We start from the raw sequence: 17,939 nt of genomic DNA, 5'->3' as shown, positions 1-17,939 counted from the left end.
TTCTATCGGTAAAGAAATATAAAAATATGATCGCATTGTAAGTATAGCTTCTAAACCAACAGAAAATCCTTTCGTACAAACGCTTTGGTTGTCACAAGTAACAAACCCCTTTAAAATTGATAACCGAAGTATTTAAACCTCGGGTCATCTTCTCAAGGAACTGCAAGGAGATGTTCTTATTATTGGTTATGAGTTTTGTAAATTGGGGGTTTTGAAAGTAAGGAACAAGTAATTTAAATGACAAATAAAATAAATAACTATAAAATAAACTCTTGGCAAGGTATGAAAATTCGGAAGTCCTATCCTAGTTATTCCTATGAGAATTGAAGTTAATCTCACTTACTTAACCTTTACGAAAGCAAGGGGAAGTCAAGTGAACTAATTAGTTAGATTCCCAAGTCCTAGCCAACTCCTAAGGAAAGACTAGAGTTAGTGGAATTCCAGTCAATTAGCCGACATAACAATCAATCACGATAAGTTGATAACTCAAGAGCCTCCAGTTAATCAATTAAAGCCAAGAATATAGAAAGCTAAATAAGAATCATAAATCTGAAATACCTCAATTGCATTAATAAGAGAAAATCAATCTAAACATAGAGAGTTCATAAGCCAATTTGGCAACATAAGTAATTAAAGGAAAGCATTAAAGTGTCTGAAAGTAAGAGAGAAATATGAAGTAAAAGAAATATTGAACCTGAGAAAGGGTTGAAATCCTAAATCCTTAAAGAGGAATCCTAATCTTAAAACCTAAGAGAGAGGAGAGAACCTCTCTCTCTAAAAGCTACATCTAAAGTATGAAAAGTGAATAATTGAAAAAAACCTCCTTGAATGGATGTATTTTTCCACTTTATAACCTCTAATCTGTGCTTTCTGAACTTGGATCTGGGTCAAAAAGGGCTTCAGAAATCGCTGGGAGCGTTTTCTGCAGTTTCTGGTGAGTGGCGTCTGTCACGCGTCTGTGTGGGTCACGCGGTCGCGTCATCTGGGAGTTTTCCTTGTCACGCGTTCGCTTCGGTCACGCGTACGCATCATTTGCGTTCTGCTCAAGGCACGGATCCACGTCAGTCACACGTTCGCGTCGATGCCTTTTCGCGCTGGGCATGCGGCCGCATCGTCCATGCGTTTGCGTCGCTGCCAGTTTCTTCAAAAACTCCATTTTGTGCTTTCCTTCCATTTTTGTATGTTTCCTTTCCATCCTTTAAATCATTCCTGCCTTAGGAGATCTGAAAATACTCAACACACAAATTACGGCATCGAATGGTAATAAAAGGTAATTAAAATAATTATTTTTAAAGCATAGGAAACATGTTTTTCACATATATCACATAATAAGGAAGGAAAAGTAAAACCATGCAATTTTACATGAATAAATGGGTGAAGGGTTGAATAAATCACTTAAATTGAGCACAAAATATATCATGAAATATGGGTTTATCAACCTCCCCACACTTAAACAATAACATGTCCTCATGCTAAATCCAAGATAAAGAATAAGGTAAGGTTAGAGTGGTGGAATCTCATGTAATGCAATCTATTCTAAATGCAACTACCTAAATGAATCATGCAATTCTAGTTATTATTCACTTGTATATAAAGCTTACATGTAGTTAAATTAATTCATATCCTCAAGGAATCATATATGCATAGCCAAACCTTAGATAATGTAAAAGCACTTTTACAATTGAGATGGGTAAAAATATTTCACAAACTTGCAAGACAATTAACAATTTAAGCAGAGATGTATGGTGATGAGCTATTGAACCCTCACTGGATTTTGTGTTTACTCTCTAGTCACTCAGTGTTTATTGGGTTAATCACTCTATTCTTTTTCTATCCTTACTTTCTATAACTTTGTTCTTCATCTAACCAATCAACAATTATAGAATACAGACATACAAAAATCATGAGGTCTTATTCAAGGTTGTAATGGGGCTAAGGTAAAGGTAAGGGTATATGTATAAGGCTAAGTGAGCTAATAAATGAATCCTTGATTAGTTTAAGATCTCACCTAGCATACATACTATATATAATTTTAAAGTTCCTTAACCTATTTACCCAACATTTTTCCTTTTGGATTACAAGCTCATACATTAATTTTAAATTTGAAATTTTGACCCATGTGCATTGACTCTTTTTTATTTTGCATTTTGGGGAATTTCTTTGTGTATTCCCTTAATTAAATACTGAAAATGTAAAAATACTTTTTTTTTATTATAAATCAATGCACATGGTAATCCCATTGTTTTGATCTCACATGAGCATGCTTCCCAAATTTTTGTTTTTGAAATAGCTTACTCTTTTTAAATTCCTACTTTGTTTCTATCATCCCATGTTCTCATAAAATTTTCCACACTTAAACAATACACAATTTCTATCTTAAACTAACCAAGGATTCAACTTGGGATTTTTATTTTGTTTTTCTGCTTAAGGCTAGTAATGTGGTTTATAAAGCAAGAGGGGATTAAAAAGCTCAAGGGGGCTAACAAGGGTGATGTAAAAGGTAGGCTAATTTGGGATAAGTGAGGAAAAATTCAAATGATGGCCTCAATCATCTCTTGGTATGTATCTATATTCTATAATTGGACATATAGATTAAAACAAAGTAAAGAACATCAGAATGAAAAAGAAGGGTAAAACACACAGGAATAAAATTTATGGTCTGAATACAACCATACAATTAAGCTCAAAACTCACAGGCTGTGTGTTCTCCAGCTCGAAAATCATATATCAGTTATACATGTCATGCAAGAAGAAATTAAGAGTTCCCATTATTCTCAATGTAATTTTTAGGGTGGCCCTTAAAATCTTAGTGTTCCTCCTTGATGAAATGTTGGTAACTAACTAACATGTAATGCTATATATACAAGGTGTGTGGATTGTTTGATTATGTTAAAGTCTCTAGTTTACTCCTTTTATTTTCAATTAAATCAAACTATTATATGCTAAAAGGGTAAACTTTATACTAATTAATCCACATATTCTATAACTAATAAGTTTAGAATTACAAACTAAACTAAATGGCTAAAATATGAACTAAAGTGCAAAATGCGGAAAATAGGGTAAAAATATAGCAAAAGAACAATGTATAAGTACTGAAAAATGAAAATAAAAATAAAAATGTAGGAAAATAAAAAAATAAGATAAAAGAGTCTGTAGTGGTTCACCAAAAAAATACGCCAGGGATGGCGACCTCCCCACACTTAAAATGTAGCATCGTCCTCGATGCTCACTCAAGCTGGGTGTGAAGGAGTGTCATCACCGGAAGGACGGGCTGCTGGAGTCTCGGTGGTAGCCTGAAGGTCTGCGGACTGGATGAGGGTAGGAGGATCTGTCTGCTGCAGTGGAGGCTCTGACTATATAGGAATCTCTGGGTCTGCGGCCTGAATCTGGTGTGGCTCCTCCTGCTGTGGCACAGCCTGCTCTGGTCCTGCCTGCTCAGCCTCTCTATGTGCATGTGTCTCCTCCTCTTGCTCGTCCGCCTCCTCCTCAGATGGCTCTGATGGTGTGTCATGCTCGGAGGGGATGTCGCCGCCAGATCGGATCATCAACTTGAGGTGCTCATAGCGTCGCTTGTTGCGACGCTCAGATCGCTCATATTGCCGCCGGTTGTGGCGCTCCATCTGGTCCAGCTGCTAAAATAAGCGGTGCACGAGGTGGTAAACAGGCTCTGAGGCAGGTGGAGGTGCAGTGGGTGGGACTGGTGTAGCAGTGGAAGAAGAAGGGGCAGCTGAAGATGTGGCTACCTCACCAGAAGCGGTAAGGAATGGAGGTCTGTAGCCTAAATCTTGAAACTTTCTGCTGTGAGGAATGATCTTCTTGTAGTCTGCAGCAGTCGGCTTTGCATCAGCCAGCTCCCAAGGCACGTCAGCTCGACGGCCGAGCTGGGTAATCAGATATGGGAAAGGGATAGTGCCTCTGACATGGACCCTGACCTTGTAATACCGGATGAATCGTGGAAGATACAGGTCCTTACCCTCCATCACACACCAGAGGAGGGTGATCATAGCAGCAGACAGCTCCGTCTCATGAGTGCTCGGCATAACAAAGTTGCTCAGGATATGGTGCCAGAGCCGAGCCTCATCATTCAGATACATCAGTTTGATACCCTTAGGCATCGCTGTGTTCTTTCCCATGACCCATGGGACAGTAGGATCAAGGGCTATCCTCTGCTTGACAGCATCCCAGTCAAATCTCATGAAGTGCATGTCCTCTTCAGCCCTTTGGTAACCGTCAGGCTGATCTGACTTAGGCTGAAGCTGCAGAATATCCTCAATGGCTTCCTCAGTGACCAGTATCTGTTTTCCTCTGAGGTGCACTGCATCCAGGGAAGTCTTGAAATAGTTGCAGTAAAACTCTCTGACCCAGGAAGCATTGACCTCTGTCAAGTTTCTCTCCAAGAAGAACCAGCCTCTCTGTTTTATCTGTTCGGAGGTGTACTGCTGTAGTTCTTCTGGAATTTTCAGAGTCCTCTCCAGGTACAGGTTCCTGGAGGTGGCAAACACTGGATACTTCAGCTCACAGTATCTGTTTGCAAATTTAACTGGATCATTGGTAGGGAGGAGCTGGTCAGCCTTCTCCTGCGGGGTAAAGTGCTTTTCCCGCCAGGAGTCATCATGCATAATGTCCAGGATAGACATAGAGGATTTGCCTCTTTTCTTTTTGCCAGTGGTGGCTTTGCCTTTTCCTTTGCACTGAGGGTTAGACATCCTGAAAAATAGAAATTCCAGGATATAATTGAAGAACAAAAGCAGGAAAACAAGTGGGCAAATAGAATAATAACAATAGAAGCACATAGTGGCAAAAGAGCAGTAGAATTATGAAATGAGTTAAGTATATGTGCATTATGGATTGTATTTGAGTTAGAAATCTGAGATGAAAAATCACAATCCAAAATGTAATATAAGTAGAAGTCATGTTAAGTAGGAAAAATAAGAATCATGCCTTGAGTTAGAAAGTTAAAGTAAACAGTTAAAAACCAAAGAGAGAAGTTTGAAAGTTAGATCGGTTAAGATTGAAAAAGAGGTGAGAAAGTGGAAATCACTGAGTTAAGAGAGAGAAAATTAAAGTGAGTGGCATGATAAATGTTCCCTAGGTAACAAGAAATTCACAAATTTAAAGAATAATAAACTCAAATTCAAGCAAAAATATCAATGTATTGATGAAAATTCAGAAGGATAGAAAAGTTGCAAAACTAACATGAAATCATCAATAGTTCAAGTTATTAACTAGGGGATCAAAAGGAATAAGAATGCTAGCCCGGGTACGCATGCATTGGTTTGGTGTTGCCAAGTAAGGCAAAACAGTAAGTTCCAAACTCAATACATGAAAACAATTTGTAAAAAATTGGGCAGCATTCCGGCTAAAATTTGATGTTTTCGGGTAATAAACAGCCAGCAGAACAGTTCATAGAAATTAAAATAAAGCTGCAAATAGACACAAGTAATATGAACATGAAAGAGCAGTGTAACAGCATCATGAAATAGTGAAGAACAGCATATGAACAATATGAATACCACAGCCAGACCAAAATTGCAGAATAAAGAAAACAGGTAGCAAGAATGGCGTAATTATCAGGCCTAAATCCACTAACCACATCCTAGCTACCTAACCACCTAGAATCCACTACAAACATGCATCTCTAACTAGCCTAATTTGAACATAATCGGAAAAAATAAGCAACTAACTATGAAGGAAAGAGAAATTGGCGTTCGGCGGAACCTGGTATGTGTGTGAGCAGAGGTGAGGGAAGAGAGATGGTGGTGGGAAAGCGGCGGCACTAGGGGGCAGTGGCGGCACTGTGGCGGAGCAGGGTCGGGTTGGGGGTTGGGGTTTGGGTGAGGGGGAGAGGAAGGGAGAATGGGGCGAGGGTTGTGGGTTGGAGGCGGCGCTGGTGGGAGGTGGCGCTAGTGGCGTGGTGGCGCTGGTGGCGTGGTGGTGGTGGCTGGCCACGGTGGGAGCAGCGGTGGTGGAGGGAAGAAGAGAGAGAAGAAAGGGAGGGAAGGAAGAAGGAGAGAAAGGGGAGAGGGGGGTGTCGCGTGGTGGTCTGGGTGGTTGGGGGTGGTGCAGTGGTCGGAGTGGTGGTTGGGGGTGGTGGTGTTTGGGTGGGGAGCAGAGAGGGAGCAGAGGGGGGGTTAGGGGGAAGAGAATGGTGACGCGGGGGGGGAGGGGGGAATAGGGTTTCGCGTGGTTGGGGTTAGTGATTTTGAATCCACGCGAACAAGTGGGGCACGCGATCGCGTGGCTAGGGTGAAATGGGATTGACGCGGTCGCGTGATTGACGCGATCGCGCGGGTTGGGTACAAGATGGATGACACGGACGCGTGAGGCACGCGACCGCGTCGCTGTAAATTGTGCTAAATGCACAATTCCCGCGTCGTTTCAGCGCAACTTTCTGTCTCCATTTAGGGGGCCATAATATCCACGCGACGCGGACGCGTCGCTCACGCTTTCGTGTGGGATGGGTGTTTTGCAAGTGACGCATTTGCGTCAAGGATGCGAAAGCGTGGGCCGTTTTGTGCTAAACACACACCAGCCACACGATTCCAGCCCAGATTTATGGGCGTTGGATTTTTTACGCCGATTTCCAGATCACGCGTTCGCATGAGTGACGCGGACGCGTGGGAGGTGTTTGTCACGACTGACGCGAACATGTTGGCGATGTGGTCGCGTGGAAAAATTGTTCCAAAGGCACGCCTCCAACCACGCTTTCACGTGACTTTCTGTTCACTTTCCTTTTCTTCCTAATGCACTGGTGACGCGGATCCGTCGGCGACGCTGTCGCGTCGCGTGCAATTTTTTTGTTTTTTTTTTTTATGCAATTATACACTTATGCAGTATGCAATGCTAATGAATAATATCCAGGTTCAATGAAAATAATATAATATAAAAACAAACAAAACGAAATAAAATTGAAACAGGAACGATCATACCATGGTGGGTTGTCTCCCACCTAGCACTTTTAGTTAAAGTCCTTAAGTTGGACATTTGATGAGCTTCCTGTTATGGTGGCTTGTGCTTAAATTCATCCAGAAATCTCCACTAATGTTTGGAATGCCAACAGCCTCCGGGGTCCCAAACTAGGCATGTAAAGCTTTTGAGCAGCTTCAAACAGATTCTCAGGCTACCGGGGTGATGAATGTCAGAATATTTTCCAGGATCCCAAACTTTGCTTTTAAATCTGCCTTTGGCTTGATCTATATTCTTCCATCCGGACGGTTTAGAAATTGTGTTCGCACCAAGATGACCAAACGCCTCCTGAGACCCATTCAATTGAACTTGATACCAATCCTTGCACTTCGAATTGAAGTGCAGAACCTTATTGAACCTTGTACACCAGCTCTGAGTACGAGCTATTTCCCTCTTACTCTTAAAGCTGCAGAGAGCTCTAAGCTGGCCATCTGTTTCAAGCAAACCATATTCAAGTGGAAAGGTAAAGATAAAGGTTAAGGATTGTACCCACTTGAAGCTTGTATTAGGTGGTAATGGCCTTGGGATAGGTGTTTCCAGTGGTTCTGTAAGTTCTACTCCCTTATATTCTTCTGTGAATTCCTCCATTTCTTTGCAAAATTTTTCAACTGCAACTGCGTCTTGATCAAAGTCTTCTATGTCTTCCTCGTCACTCAAGTCATACGTTGGAGGTTGAGAGAAATCTACCTCGACATCATCTTCGTATTCACTTGGATAAGGTTCTTCAGACTCATGAAGTTCAGTTGCGGATGCAAGTTCATAACTAGGAGAGCTTGATTCATGGTCATCACTGCCAATGGAATCAATTTCTTGGTCTGTTCCGTCCAATTTTTCACAAGGTATATGCTTTGGAGGTTGTGCACTGTCCTCTTTGGCATCAATTTCGAACTTCTCAGCAGAATCCTTTACAGTTCTCGATTCCCATGGAGGTTCAGCATCTCCTAAATCTTCAACCACTTCTTCTTCTACAACTATCATGGCTTCCTCCACTTGTTCCAATACAAAGCCATGCTCCTCATTGTCCACCGAGGTTTCTAGTGTCTCCTTCATGCTTCGCTCTTCTTTTGATTCTCCACATGTAGCCATGGGAGTGCTTCGAGTGCTCAGATGTCGGGAAGCTATTATATTTACTACCTCAGTTAAGGCAGTAGTGAGTTCCAGAATGCCCCTTTGCATCCTCTCTTGCCCTTGAAGAAGAACATGAAGTTTGTCATTCATTGGAGGTTGGGGTGGGTAAGAGGGTTCGTTGGTTGGGAAAGAGGGTTCAAAATAAGAATGTGGTAGTTCTTGGGAGTAATTGGATTGGGATTGTGGTGGATAAGGGTCATACGGTGGTGAATGGTGAAAAGGAACTTGTGAGTGTGGTGGTTCAAAGCTACGTTGAGAGGATGGTCAATAAGCACAGGGTGGGGCTTGTTGGTAATTACAAGGGGATCCACCATGTCTATCAGCTTGGTATGCATTGTAGAGTGGTACTTGCCCATGATATCTTGGAGGGTGTTGTTGCCTAAAGAGTTGATCAGATCCTCTTGGCTCCATCCATCTTTGATTGCTTAGACCTTGATGCATATTCCTGTTGTAGCTTCCACTCCTTTCAACAGATTTAGAACCAAACTCAAAGCGAGAGGGGGTGAGAATTCATAGTAGCTAATAGAAATGAAAGGGAAAAACAAAAAAAAAATAAACAAATAAAAGAAAAATATTTACAATAACCAATAACAAGGCACACGTTTGCAGTTTCCCGGCAACGGCGCTATTTTTGACGTTCGATTTTTCTATCGGTAAAGAAATATAAAAATATGATCGCATTGTAAGTATAGCTTCTAAACCAACAGAAAATCCTTTCGTACAAACGTTTTGGTTGTCACAAGTAACAAACTCCTTTAAAATTGATAACCAAAGTATTTAAACCTCGGGTCGTCTTCTCAAGGAACTGCAGGGAGGTGTTCTTATTATTGGTTATGAGTTTTGTAAATTGGGAGTTTTGAAAGTAAGGAACAAGTAATTTAAATGACAAATAAAATAAATAAATAACTATAAAATAAACTCTTGGCAAGGTATGAAAATTCAGAAGTCCTATCCTAGTTACTCCTATGAGAATTGAAGTTAATCCCACTTAATTAACCTTTACGAAAGTAAGGGAAAGTCAATTGAACTAATTAGTTAGATTCCCAAGTCCTAGCCAACTTCTAAGGAAAGACTAGAGTTAGTGGAATTCCAGTCAATTCACCGACATAACAATCAATCACGATAAGTTGATAACTCAAGAGCCTCCAGTTAATCAATTAAAGCCAAGAATATAGAAGGCTAAATAAGAATCATAAATCTGAAATACCTCAATTGCATTAATAAGAGAAAATCAATCTAAACATAGAGAGTTCATAAGCCAATTTGGCAACATAAGTAATTAAAGGAAAGCATTAAAGTGTCTGAAAGTAAGAGAGAAATATGAAGTAAAAGAAATATTGAACCTGAGAAAGGGTTGAAATCTTAAATCCTTAAAGAGGAATCCTAATCCTAAAACCTAAGAGAGGGGAGAGAACCTCTCTCTCTAAAAGCTACATTTAAAGTATGAAAAGTGAATAATTGAAAAAAACCTCCTTGAATGGATGCATTCTCCCACTTTATAACCTCTAATCTATGCTTTATGAACTTGGATCTGGGCCAAAAAGGGCTTCAGAAATTGCTAGGAGCGTTTTCTGCAGTTTCTGGTGCGTGGCATCTGTCACGCGTCCGTGTGGGTCACGCGGTCGTGTCATCTGGGAGTTTTCCATGTCACACGTTCGCTTCGGTCACGCGTACGCGTCATCTGCGTTCTGCTCAAGGCATGCATCCGCGTCAGTCACGCGTTCGCGTCGATGCCTTTTTGCGCTAGGCATGCGGCCGCGTCGTCCATGCGTTCGCGTCGCTGCCAGTTTCTTCAAAAACTCCATTTTATGCTTTCCTTCCATTTTTGTATGTTTCCTTTCCATCCTTTAAATCATTCCTGCCTTAGGAGATCTGAAAATACTCAACACACAAATCACGGCATCGAATGGTAATAAAAGGTAATTAAAATAATTATTTTTAAAGCATAGGAAACATGTTTTTCACATATATCACATAATAAGGAAGGGAAAGTAAAACCATGCAATTTCACATGAATAAATGGGTGAAGGGTTGAATAAATCACTTAAATTGAGCACAAAATATATCATGAAATATGGGTTTATCAGATAGGAACCGAGTAGACAGATTGAGGAACAATGAAGGTAACTGAATTCATAATCGGAAAGATATTTTGGGACTAATTGAGGAATATTATTCGGGACTGTTCACATCTAGAGGGAGTAACAACAAACCCGAATGTATAAACTATGTTCCCGTTAGAGTATCATAAGACATGAACAATGACCTTCTAAAAGAAGTCACAGAGAAGGAAAGAAAGCAAGCTATTTTTGGCATGGATGGATCAAGAGCCCCAAGATCCAATGTTTTTAGTGGACAATTTTATCAAAAACATTGGAACACCATCCAAAAGACAAATGTGCGGTGGTTAAAAGTTTCTTTGACAAAGGCTACATCCCCAAAGAAATTAATGAGACACAAGTAGTGCTTATCCCTAAAATTAAGCAAGCAGAGAGCCTAAATTACTTGAGACCAACAAGTTGCTGTAATTATGTATATCAGATAATAGCAAAAGTGATGGTGGCCAGGCTGAAAGGTATTATGGAGAAAATAGTTTCGCCTACTTAAAGTGCATAAGCAGAAGGGTGATCCAGGACAACATAGTCATTATTCAAGAAGCTTTTCATAGGATTCCCAACAAAGGAAGAGAAGCCTCACAAGACATAGCCATTAAACTGAATATGAATAAAGTGTATGATAGGATGGAATAGAATTTTATTGAAGAAGTTCTCAAGGCTTTTGGTTTTCACCAGAAGTGGATTAAGCTAACCATGGAATGCATCAAAAGTGTGACATCTCACTAGGAAAATCATTTCCCAGAGAGGATTAAGACAGGGAAACCCCCTTTCACCCTACCTTTTTATCATTGTTTCATAAGTTTTTACCATCCTTATGGATAGAGCTTGATGAACGGATATTTTATACGCTTTTTGGCATAATTTTCATATAGTTTTTAGCATGTTTTGTTTAAGTTTCATTATATTTTCATAGGTTTTAGTGTAAAATTCACATATTTAGATTCTACTTTGAGTTTTTGTGTTTTTATGCAATTTCAGGTATTTTCTGGCAGAAATTGAGGAGTTGGAGCAAAAGTCTGATTCAAAGGCAGAGAAAGCACTGCAGATGCTGTCAGGATCTGACCTCTGTGCACTCGAAGGAGCTTTTCTGGAGCTATACAAGTCCAAATAGAGCGTTCTTAACGGCTATGGAAAGCTAACATCCAGGATTTCCAGAAATATATAATAGTCCATACTTTACTTTATAATTGAAGGCCCAAAACTGGCGTTCAACGCCAGCCATCTACCACAGTCCTGGCGTCCAACGCCCAAGGGAGGAGTGACCAGCGTCCAATGCCCATAAAGGTGTCCTTAGCCAGCGTTCAACGCCCAAGGAGTATCCTAGCACGTGGGAGACACTAAAGCTCAGCCCAAACACTCACCAAGTGGGCCCCAGAAGTAGATTTTTGCACTACAAGTCTAAGCCTATCATATTTCTGTAATCCTTAGTCATTAGATTAGTATATATATACAAGAGTTCATCGTTGTTAGAAAAACTCTTGCCCACTTTTATGTTTCTATTGTATTTCTATCATGAGTCTCTAAACCTCCTAGGTTGAGGGGAAGAGCTTTGCTGAGTTTTATGGATTAATAAAAGTATTACTGTTCTATCTTCAATCCGTGTTTGAGTCTCTATTCTAAGATGTATCTTCGTTCTTCATCCTTACGAATGCATTGAACCGGCACAAGGTTATCTCATTCTACATGGGTTCAGAGTGAGTCTTTCATCGGACAATGATGAACCACTAGCTTGATTATACATCTCTTATACGGGAAATCCACGACTTCGTTGGGGACTTCTCGAGACATCAGTTCAGCCGAGGTATGGGGAGATTAGAGTCTTTGTGGAGGAGGCTAGAACCAAAGGCGCAACATTCTTTGATCCAGAAGATTTGACCTTGTCTGTGGCGTTTTGAGTAGGATCATCAAGGAGAATGAACTGCAGGAGCTTCACCCTCAATCAGACTGGATCCGCACTAACCTTGGGGTTCAACACTGGAGGAGAATCGGCAACCTCTCAAGAAAGGCGTTGATCACATACAGCCTACCATAGAAGAAGTCATTCACAGTTGGAGTAGACAGTAGGGCCAAATTGATCCCGAAGAGCAAAGCATCTCTGAAGCCTTAACCATCTTCTTATCATTGCATTCACCATCAATTGAGTAACGTTATCTTTATTTTACTTTTATGCATTTTAAACAACCAACCAACTTTTCTATCCTCCTGACTAAGATCTACAAGATAACCATAGCTTGCTTCAAATCACAATCCTCGTGGGATCGACCCTGACTCACTCAGGTATTACTTGGACGACCCAGTGCACTTGCTGGTTCAGTTGTGCGAAGTGTAATTCCGCGCACCAGAGCTCTTAATAAAAACCTGATTTTGGGATTCAAATTAGCCCCAACAGCACTAGTTATCTCTCATTTATTATTTGCAGATGATTGTATTATCTTTTTAGGTGCAAAAGAAAAGAAAATATACCAACTTCTTCAAGTTCTCAATGAATATACCTCAGTATCAGGCCAAGTCATCAATTTAGAAAAGTCATGGATAATCTTTGGAAGCCAAGTTTCTCTTCAAACAAGAGTTGACAAGCAGATAACCTCAACATCCTAACGTGGGACAATCTGGGAAAATACTTAGGGTTACCGGCGCAATGGAAGAGATCAGAGAGCAAGTCTTTGGATTGGATTATGGAAAAGGTGGATGGTAAAATAGAAGGGTGGAAAGATAGCTTGTTGAATCAAGCTGGCAAGAAAGTGCTCATAAAAGCAGTCATCCAAGCGATACCAACCTATGCCATGAGCTTCTTAAAATTTCCAAAATCCTTTTGCAACAATCTAAGTGCAAAGGTGGCTAAATTTTGGTAGAGAAACTAAGGAAAAGAAAGAGGAGTATGCTGGAAAGCGTGGTCAAAGCTTTGCACGATCAAAAAGGAAAGAGGCCTCGGATTCAAGGAGTTCCATCACCAAAACACAGCCTAACTAGCCAAGCAAGCATGGAGGATCACCAAAAACCCGAATGACATTCGGGTCAGAAGTATGAAAGCTCTATATTTTTCAAATTGCAAATTTTGGGAGGCCGTAAAATGCTGGAGAGGTTCTTGGATTTGGAACAACATTCTGCAGGGAAGAGATCTTTTGAGAAATAAAGCGAAGTGAAACATAGGCTAAGGAAGGAATGTAAAAGTGAGGAAGGATAACTGGATCCATGGCGTGGAGCAACCAATAGACAAGAACAACAATGAAAATCTAAGAGTGAAGGCATTAATCTCTACATCCAGGGAGTAGGACCAATCTAAGATTCAGAATCTCTTTTTCCTGATCATTGCAAAGAAAATAATCCAAACCTCAATTTGCAGAATAGCAGAGATGGACAACCTAATTTGGCCTTACAATAAGATGGAAATTACACTATAAAAACAAGGTACCACATAGCAAAAAAATAAGAGAAAAGAACCTCAAAAAATATCCCCTCAACAAGCACTCTTATGGATGATCTTTGGCTAGGAATCTAGAATTTGAGAACATCACAAAAGATCAAAATGTCCTTACGAAGGATGGCTCACAACATTTTACCAGTAAAAGCAATTTGATCTAAAAAAAGATAACCAACTGTAACCTATGTCCTATTTGTATGCAGGAGGAAGAGACAACAGAACATGCTCTGTTATTCTGTGAGTAGACCAGAGCGGTTTGGTTTGGCTCACAAACTCAATGCATTCCAATAAAGGAAAGTGTTAAATCGGCAAGAACATGGTTACAAGACATGTTAAGGAAGTGCAACCAAGGAAGCAAACCCGAAGCAATTCAAACATGGAGTAGGATTGACATCACAATGTGGACAATTTGAAAAGTAAGGAACGAGAAAGTCTATCAAACTATAGATCCCAATCCAGAGACAACAATCAAGCATGTAAAACTATTGGAATTGGATTATCTAAATGCAACAGAGGAGGAAAAAATCACATACAAGAAAAAAAAGTAAGAGAAATTCAGCACCTATTTTTTAGAGACCTCCACCACCAAATTGGCACAAGCTAAACGCAGATGTTGCCTTTTCCAATGAAACCAATTCCGGAGCCATAGTAGTAGCAATCAGAGACAGCAATGAAAACCTCAGGGGAGGGACTGCAGTAGAAATACAAACAAGTTCTAACCTATCAGCATAAGCACTTGCAATCAGGGAGGCTATCATTTTAGCAGAAAATCTTAGAATTGAAAAAGCAACAATTGAATCATATAATCTACAATTAATTTAAGCTCTCAAAACAAGAATTCAAGACATAAAAGTTGTCCAGAATAGACTCCCGAATTGAGATTTTCTTAGATTCCAATAGATGAAAATTGACTGGCTCACACTCTAGCAGGCCTAAAATTGCAAAAACAACTCCAACATCAATGGTCTATCTCTCTGCCTAGCCAAATTGTAGAAATTCTCAGGAAAGAGAGAATGGACATACCTCATAAGCAGAAAAGGAATGGAAGATGAAGTAGGATCAGCAGTGGTATCTTAACCTTATGCGAATTGTTACATGCAATGATATCTCGGCAGAAGTGAATCCGTCAACTCTTAGCAGGTGTTCCTAGTCTTCATAACTTCCTTTTAATTAGTGGGCATCTCCTCTATAACAGGTTTTTATTCACTTGCCCAGGATTAGGTCGTTGCAGTAGCTTGTCCATAGTTTCCCGCATAGACATCATTCACGTCAGGACCTTCGTTCTTTTCGTTAATCAGCTCTTTTTTTCTAACGTCATTTTGTATGGGTAGAAAGGGATGAAACATGGGTAGTAATTACTAACTAGGAAGGGGTCCTAGTAGATAGTGGGTAAGAACTAGGACAAGAGTTATGTTCTTCCTGGTTTGGGATTTTGCAGGTCAATCTCTTCGACCCGCGTGAACCATCCAAAAAAAAACTAATTTTTTTTGAATAAAAAATTTATTTCAAAACATACTAAATACTGCAATTACAATATAAATTATTTGACTCTAAAATTGACACGCTATAATTCATGATGAAACTGTCTAGTCACCTGTAACTTTTTTTAGACTTAGATGTATACTTGTAATCATTATGATTTTACCATGTAAGTTCTTTATTTACTGAAAAAATTAGCTTTTAACACTATAGAACTTTTCTAAATTGACAGTGCATCAAAATTAAAATTTTTTCTAATATCAAATAAAGTGAGATTAAATAAAAATTAAATCAATATCTTACAAATTGTAACAAATTTTATTTATCGATTTTATTAATTATCTAATTTTACTCATATCGCATTTACTTGTCACTAAATATTTGAACATGAGATTAGAACAAAATTAAGCAAATGTACATTTTAAACGCACGTAAAGTAATTTGAAATGTGATTGAATATTAAATATATAAATTACATATATTGATAAATAAATAAAAATATTTATATAAAAAATCTATAAGTAATTAGCACTAATACATAATTCAAACTTATAGAATAATATATTACATTTACAGAAAAATTTTATATCAAAGTTATTTATGTAACCAAATTTAACCAAGTTGTTATAATATATTTTTCATTCACGCGTTTCTTCTTCTTCTTCTTCTCGTACATCGTTACTACTACTATCTCTTCTTATTCTCCTCCTTTTCCCTCATTTTCTCTTTCGTTATTGTTGTCATCACCATCACCACCACCTCCTCCTTTCTTTCTCATTTGAATTTATTCTCCTCCTTCTTCTTCTTTTTCCTCTTCCTCCTCCATCATCATTATCATTATCGCCATCGCTGCTGCAACTATCTCTTCTTATTTTCCTCTTTTTTCCTCATCTTTCTCTTTCGTTGTCATCGTCGTCATCATCACCACTATCACCTCCTCCTCTTCCTCCTCTTTCTTTTCTCATTTGAATTTATTCTCCTCCTCCTCCTCCTCCTCCATCATCATCATCATCATCGTTATCGTCGTCATTGTCATTTTTTTCTTATAGGTAAATTACAGTGTTTCTTTTTCTCCTTCATTTTTTTTCAAATTTGTTGCACATGTAAGATTTTAATTCAATAAATGTGCATTTAAATCTAATTAGAAAGCAATGCTCTTAAAAGAAGTAAGAGCGGTAGAAAAAAAAAGAAAGAAGAATAAGAAGAAAAATTGTAGCATTAAAGAAGAGATTTTTGTGTTTTTGTAACAATATTTTGGTGTCAAAATTAAGAAAATTTTGTGTTTTTTTTATTTTTGACAAGAATTCAATTCAATAAGTGTAAACTACATTTATTCAACTAAATAAGATTCCAATATAGTACAAACATGTTCATTCAAATAATTTTGGTGTTATTTTGTAATCTTTTATTAGTATGCAATTTATTTTTTACATTCATTCAATCTATCTATTCTTATTATTTAAAAGTTGATGCCAACTCTTTGTACATTGAATCTAAACCATATTTTTTTTCCTAATGATACCACGTCATCAATTTTGGTTACTTGGCAAAACCTTAAAAATTAATCAATTAACTTTTAGTAAAATATTAAAAAAAATTAAACCATAACTCCCATCCATAATTAATTAATTTATTACTATTTAATGAAAATATAAAATATTAATTAAATGTAATAAATATCTACATTAAAAATATCATAATAATAACATTATCATAATAAATTTTAAGTTACAAAATATTCAAATTTCATCCTATTTGACCTACACTTATATATCATACATCAGATTTTTATTATTATTATTTCATTTCACAATTCGTAATTGCCTATGAAAAATATTTATACCAACAAATAAAAAGAAACTTATCTACTTAAAAATGATTCTATTAGCTGATTAGGTACAAAATAAAAATATTTATTGTATTTTTAAACAAATTTATGAAAAAAATACTCTTATTAATTTTATTATTTATAAATTTTTTAAGTTTTTGTAATACTTTACATATAATTATATTTTCAGATCCTTATAATTATACTTATTTCAATATGTTATTTAAATCAAAGAATCAATTTTAATCATTTTTTAATACTATTTTGAGTTTGAATCACTCGAGACATTATCTAAAAGAGTGGGTTAAAAAAATATTAATAGGTATTTTTATTTTATGCTATTTAAATTATTCTTATTAAAAATAACTTATTCAATATATATACACAAGATAATAAATATTCTAAAAAAATTTGTTCTTACTATTATAGATGTCGTTGAAAACTTATATGCACTAGGAGAAAAAAAATAAATAAATGTCAAAGAAAAACAAAAAATGAAATTTTTGTGCTACAACATAGAAAATTATTACAGATTCAAATTATAAAAAATTCTATCAAATTATACCTATCATAAAAATTTTCATCAAATTATAAATTTCTAACTCAATAATTATTACATATTCAAATTAAATTAAAGGTTGCAAATCAAAAAGTTGCAATAACTTTTGTACTATTTGATAAAAAAAAATTATTGGATACAACTGTCTTAAATCTAATTATACTCCAAGTCACCAATAACACTAAAGCACTATCTCAATTGAAGAATGTATACAACTTCACACTTATATTAGAAGTCAAAGTAAATGATTTTAATTTTAAAAATGGCTCTCAACTGTTACCAAGATATTTGTCCCAATAAAAAATATTGAAATTGACCCCTGTTACAACAAATCTAATAGGTAATATTATAAAAAATTTATTTATTTAAAATATCATTTATATTACTCATTTATATTCTTCATTTATTATAGGAACCAACTTCACCAACACTAATATTATC

The 17,939-nt window shown here is 37.5% G+C and overlaps 1 protein-coding gene across 3 annotated transcripts; it reads right to left on the bottom strand.

Annotated features, from left to right (window-relative positions):
* Positions 1–672: 672 nt before the first annotated feature.
* LOC112772055 (uncharacterized) lies at positions 673–15,157 on the bottom strand. Of its 3 annotated transcripts, none has more exons than XM_072226009.1 (3): positions 14,656–15,120; positions 14,195–14,323; positions 673–4,707 (listed from the first exon to the last, which is right to left on the bottom strand). In XM_072226009.1, the coding sequence occupies exon 3, from the start codon at positions 4,704–4,706 to the stop codon at positions 3,633–3,635; it is 1,074 nt and encodes a 357-aa protein (XP_072082110.1). In that variant the 5' UTR covers position 4,707; positions 14,195–14,323; positions 14,656–15,120; the 3' UTR covers positions 673–3,632. The 3 variants fall into 3 exon arrangements, 2 of the variants coding, with proteins under 2 accessions (XP_072082110.1, XP_072082111.1); XR_011876789.1 differs by lacking the exon at positions 673–4,707 and adding an exon at positions 9,290–9,966 and having other exon boundaries at positions 14,656–15,118; XM_072226010.1 differs by lacking the exon at positions 673–4,707 and having other exon boundaries at positions 6,793–14,323; positions 14,656–15,157.
* Between the last annotated feature and the right edge of the window lie 2,782 nt (positions 15,158–17,939).

Source organism: Arachis hypogaea, chromosome 18 (genome assembly GCF_003086295.3).
Source record: "Arachis hypogaea cultivar Tifrunner chromosome 18, arahy.Tifrunner.gnm2.J5K5, whole genome shotgun sequence".
In the NCBI taxonomy this organism is placed as follows: Eukaryota; Viridiplantae; Streptophyta; class Magnoliopsida; order Fabales; family Fabaceae; genus Arachis; species Arachis hypogaea.
The sequence above is the reverse complement of the archived record's forward strand: the minus strand, read 5'-3'. Positions and strand labels throughout refer to the sequence as shown.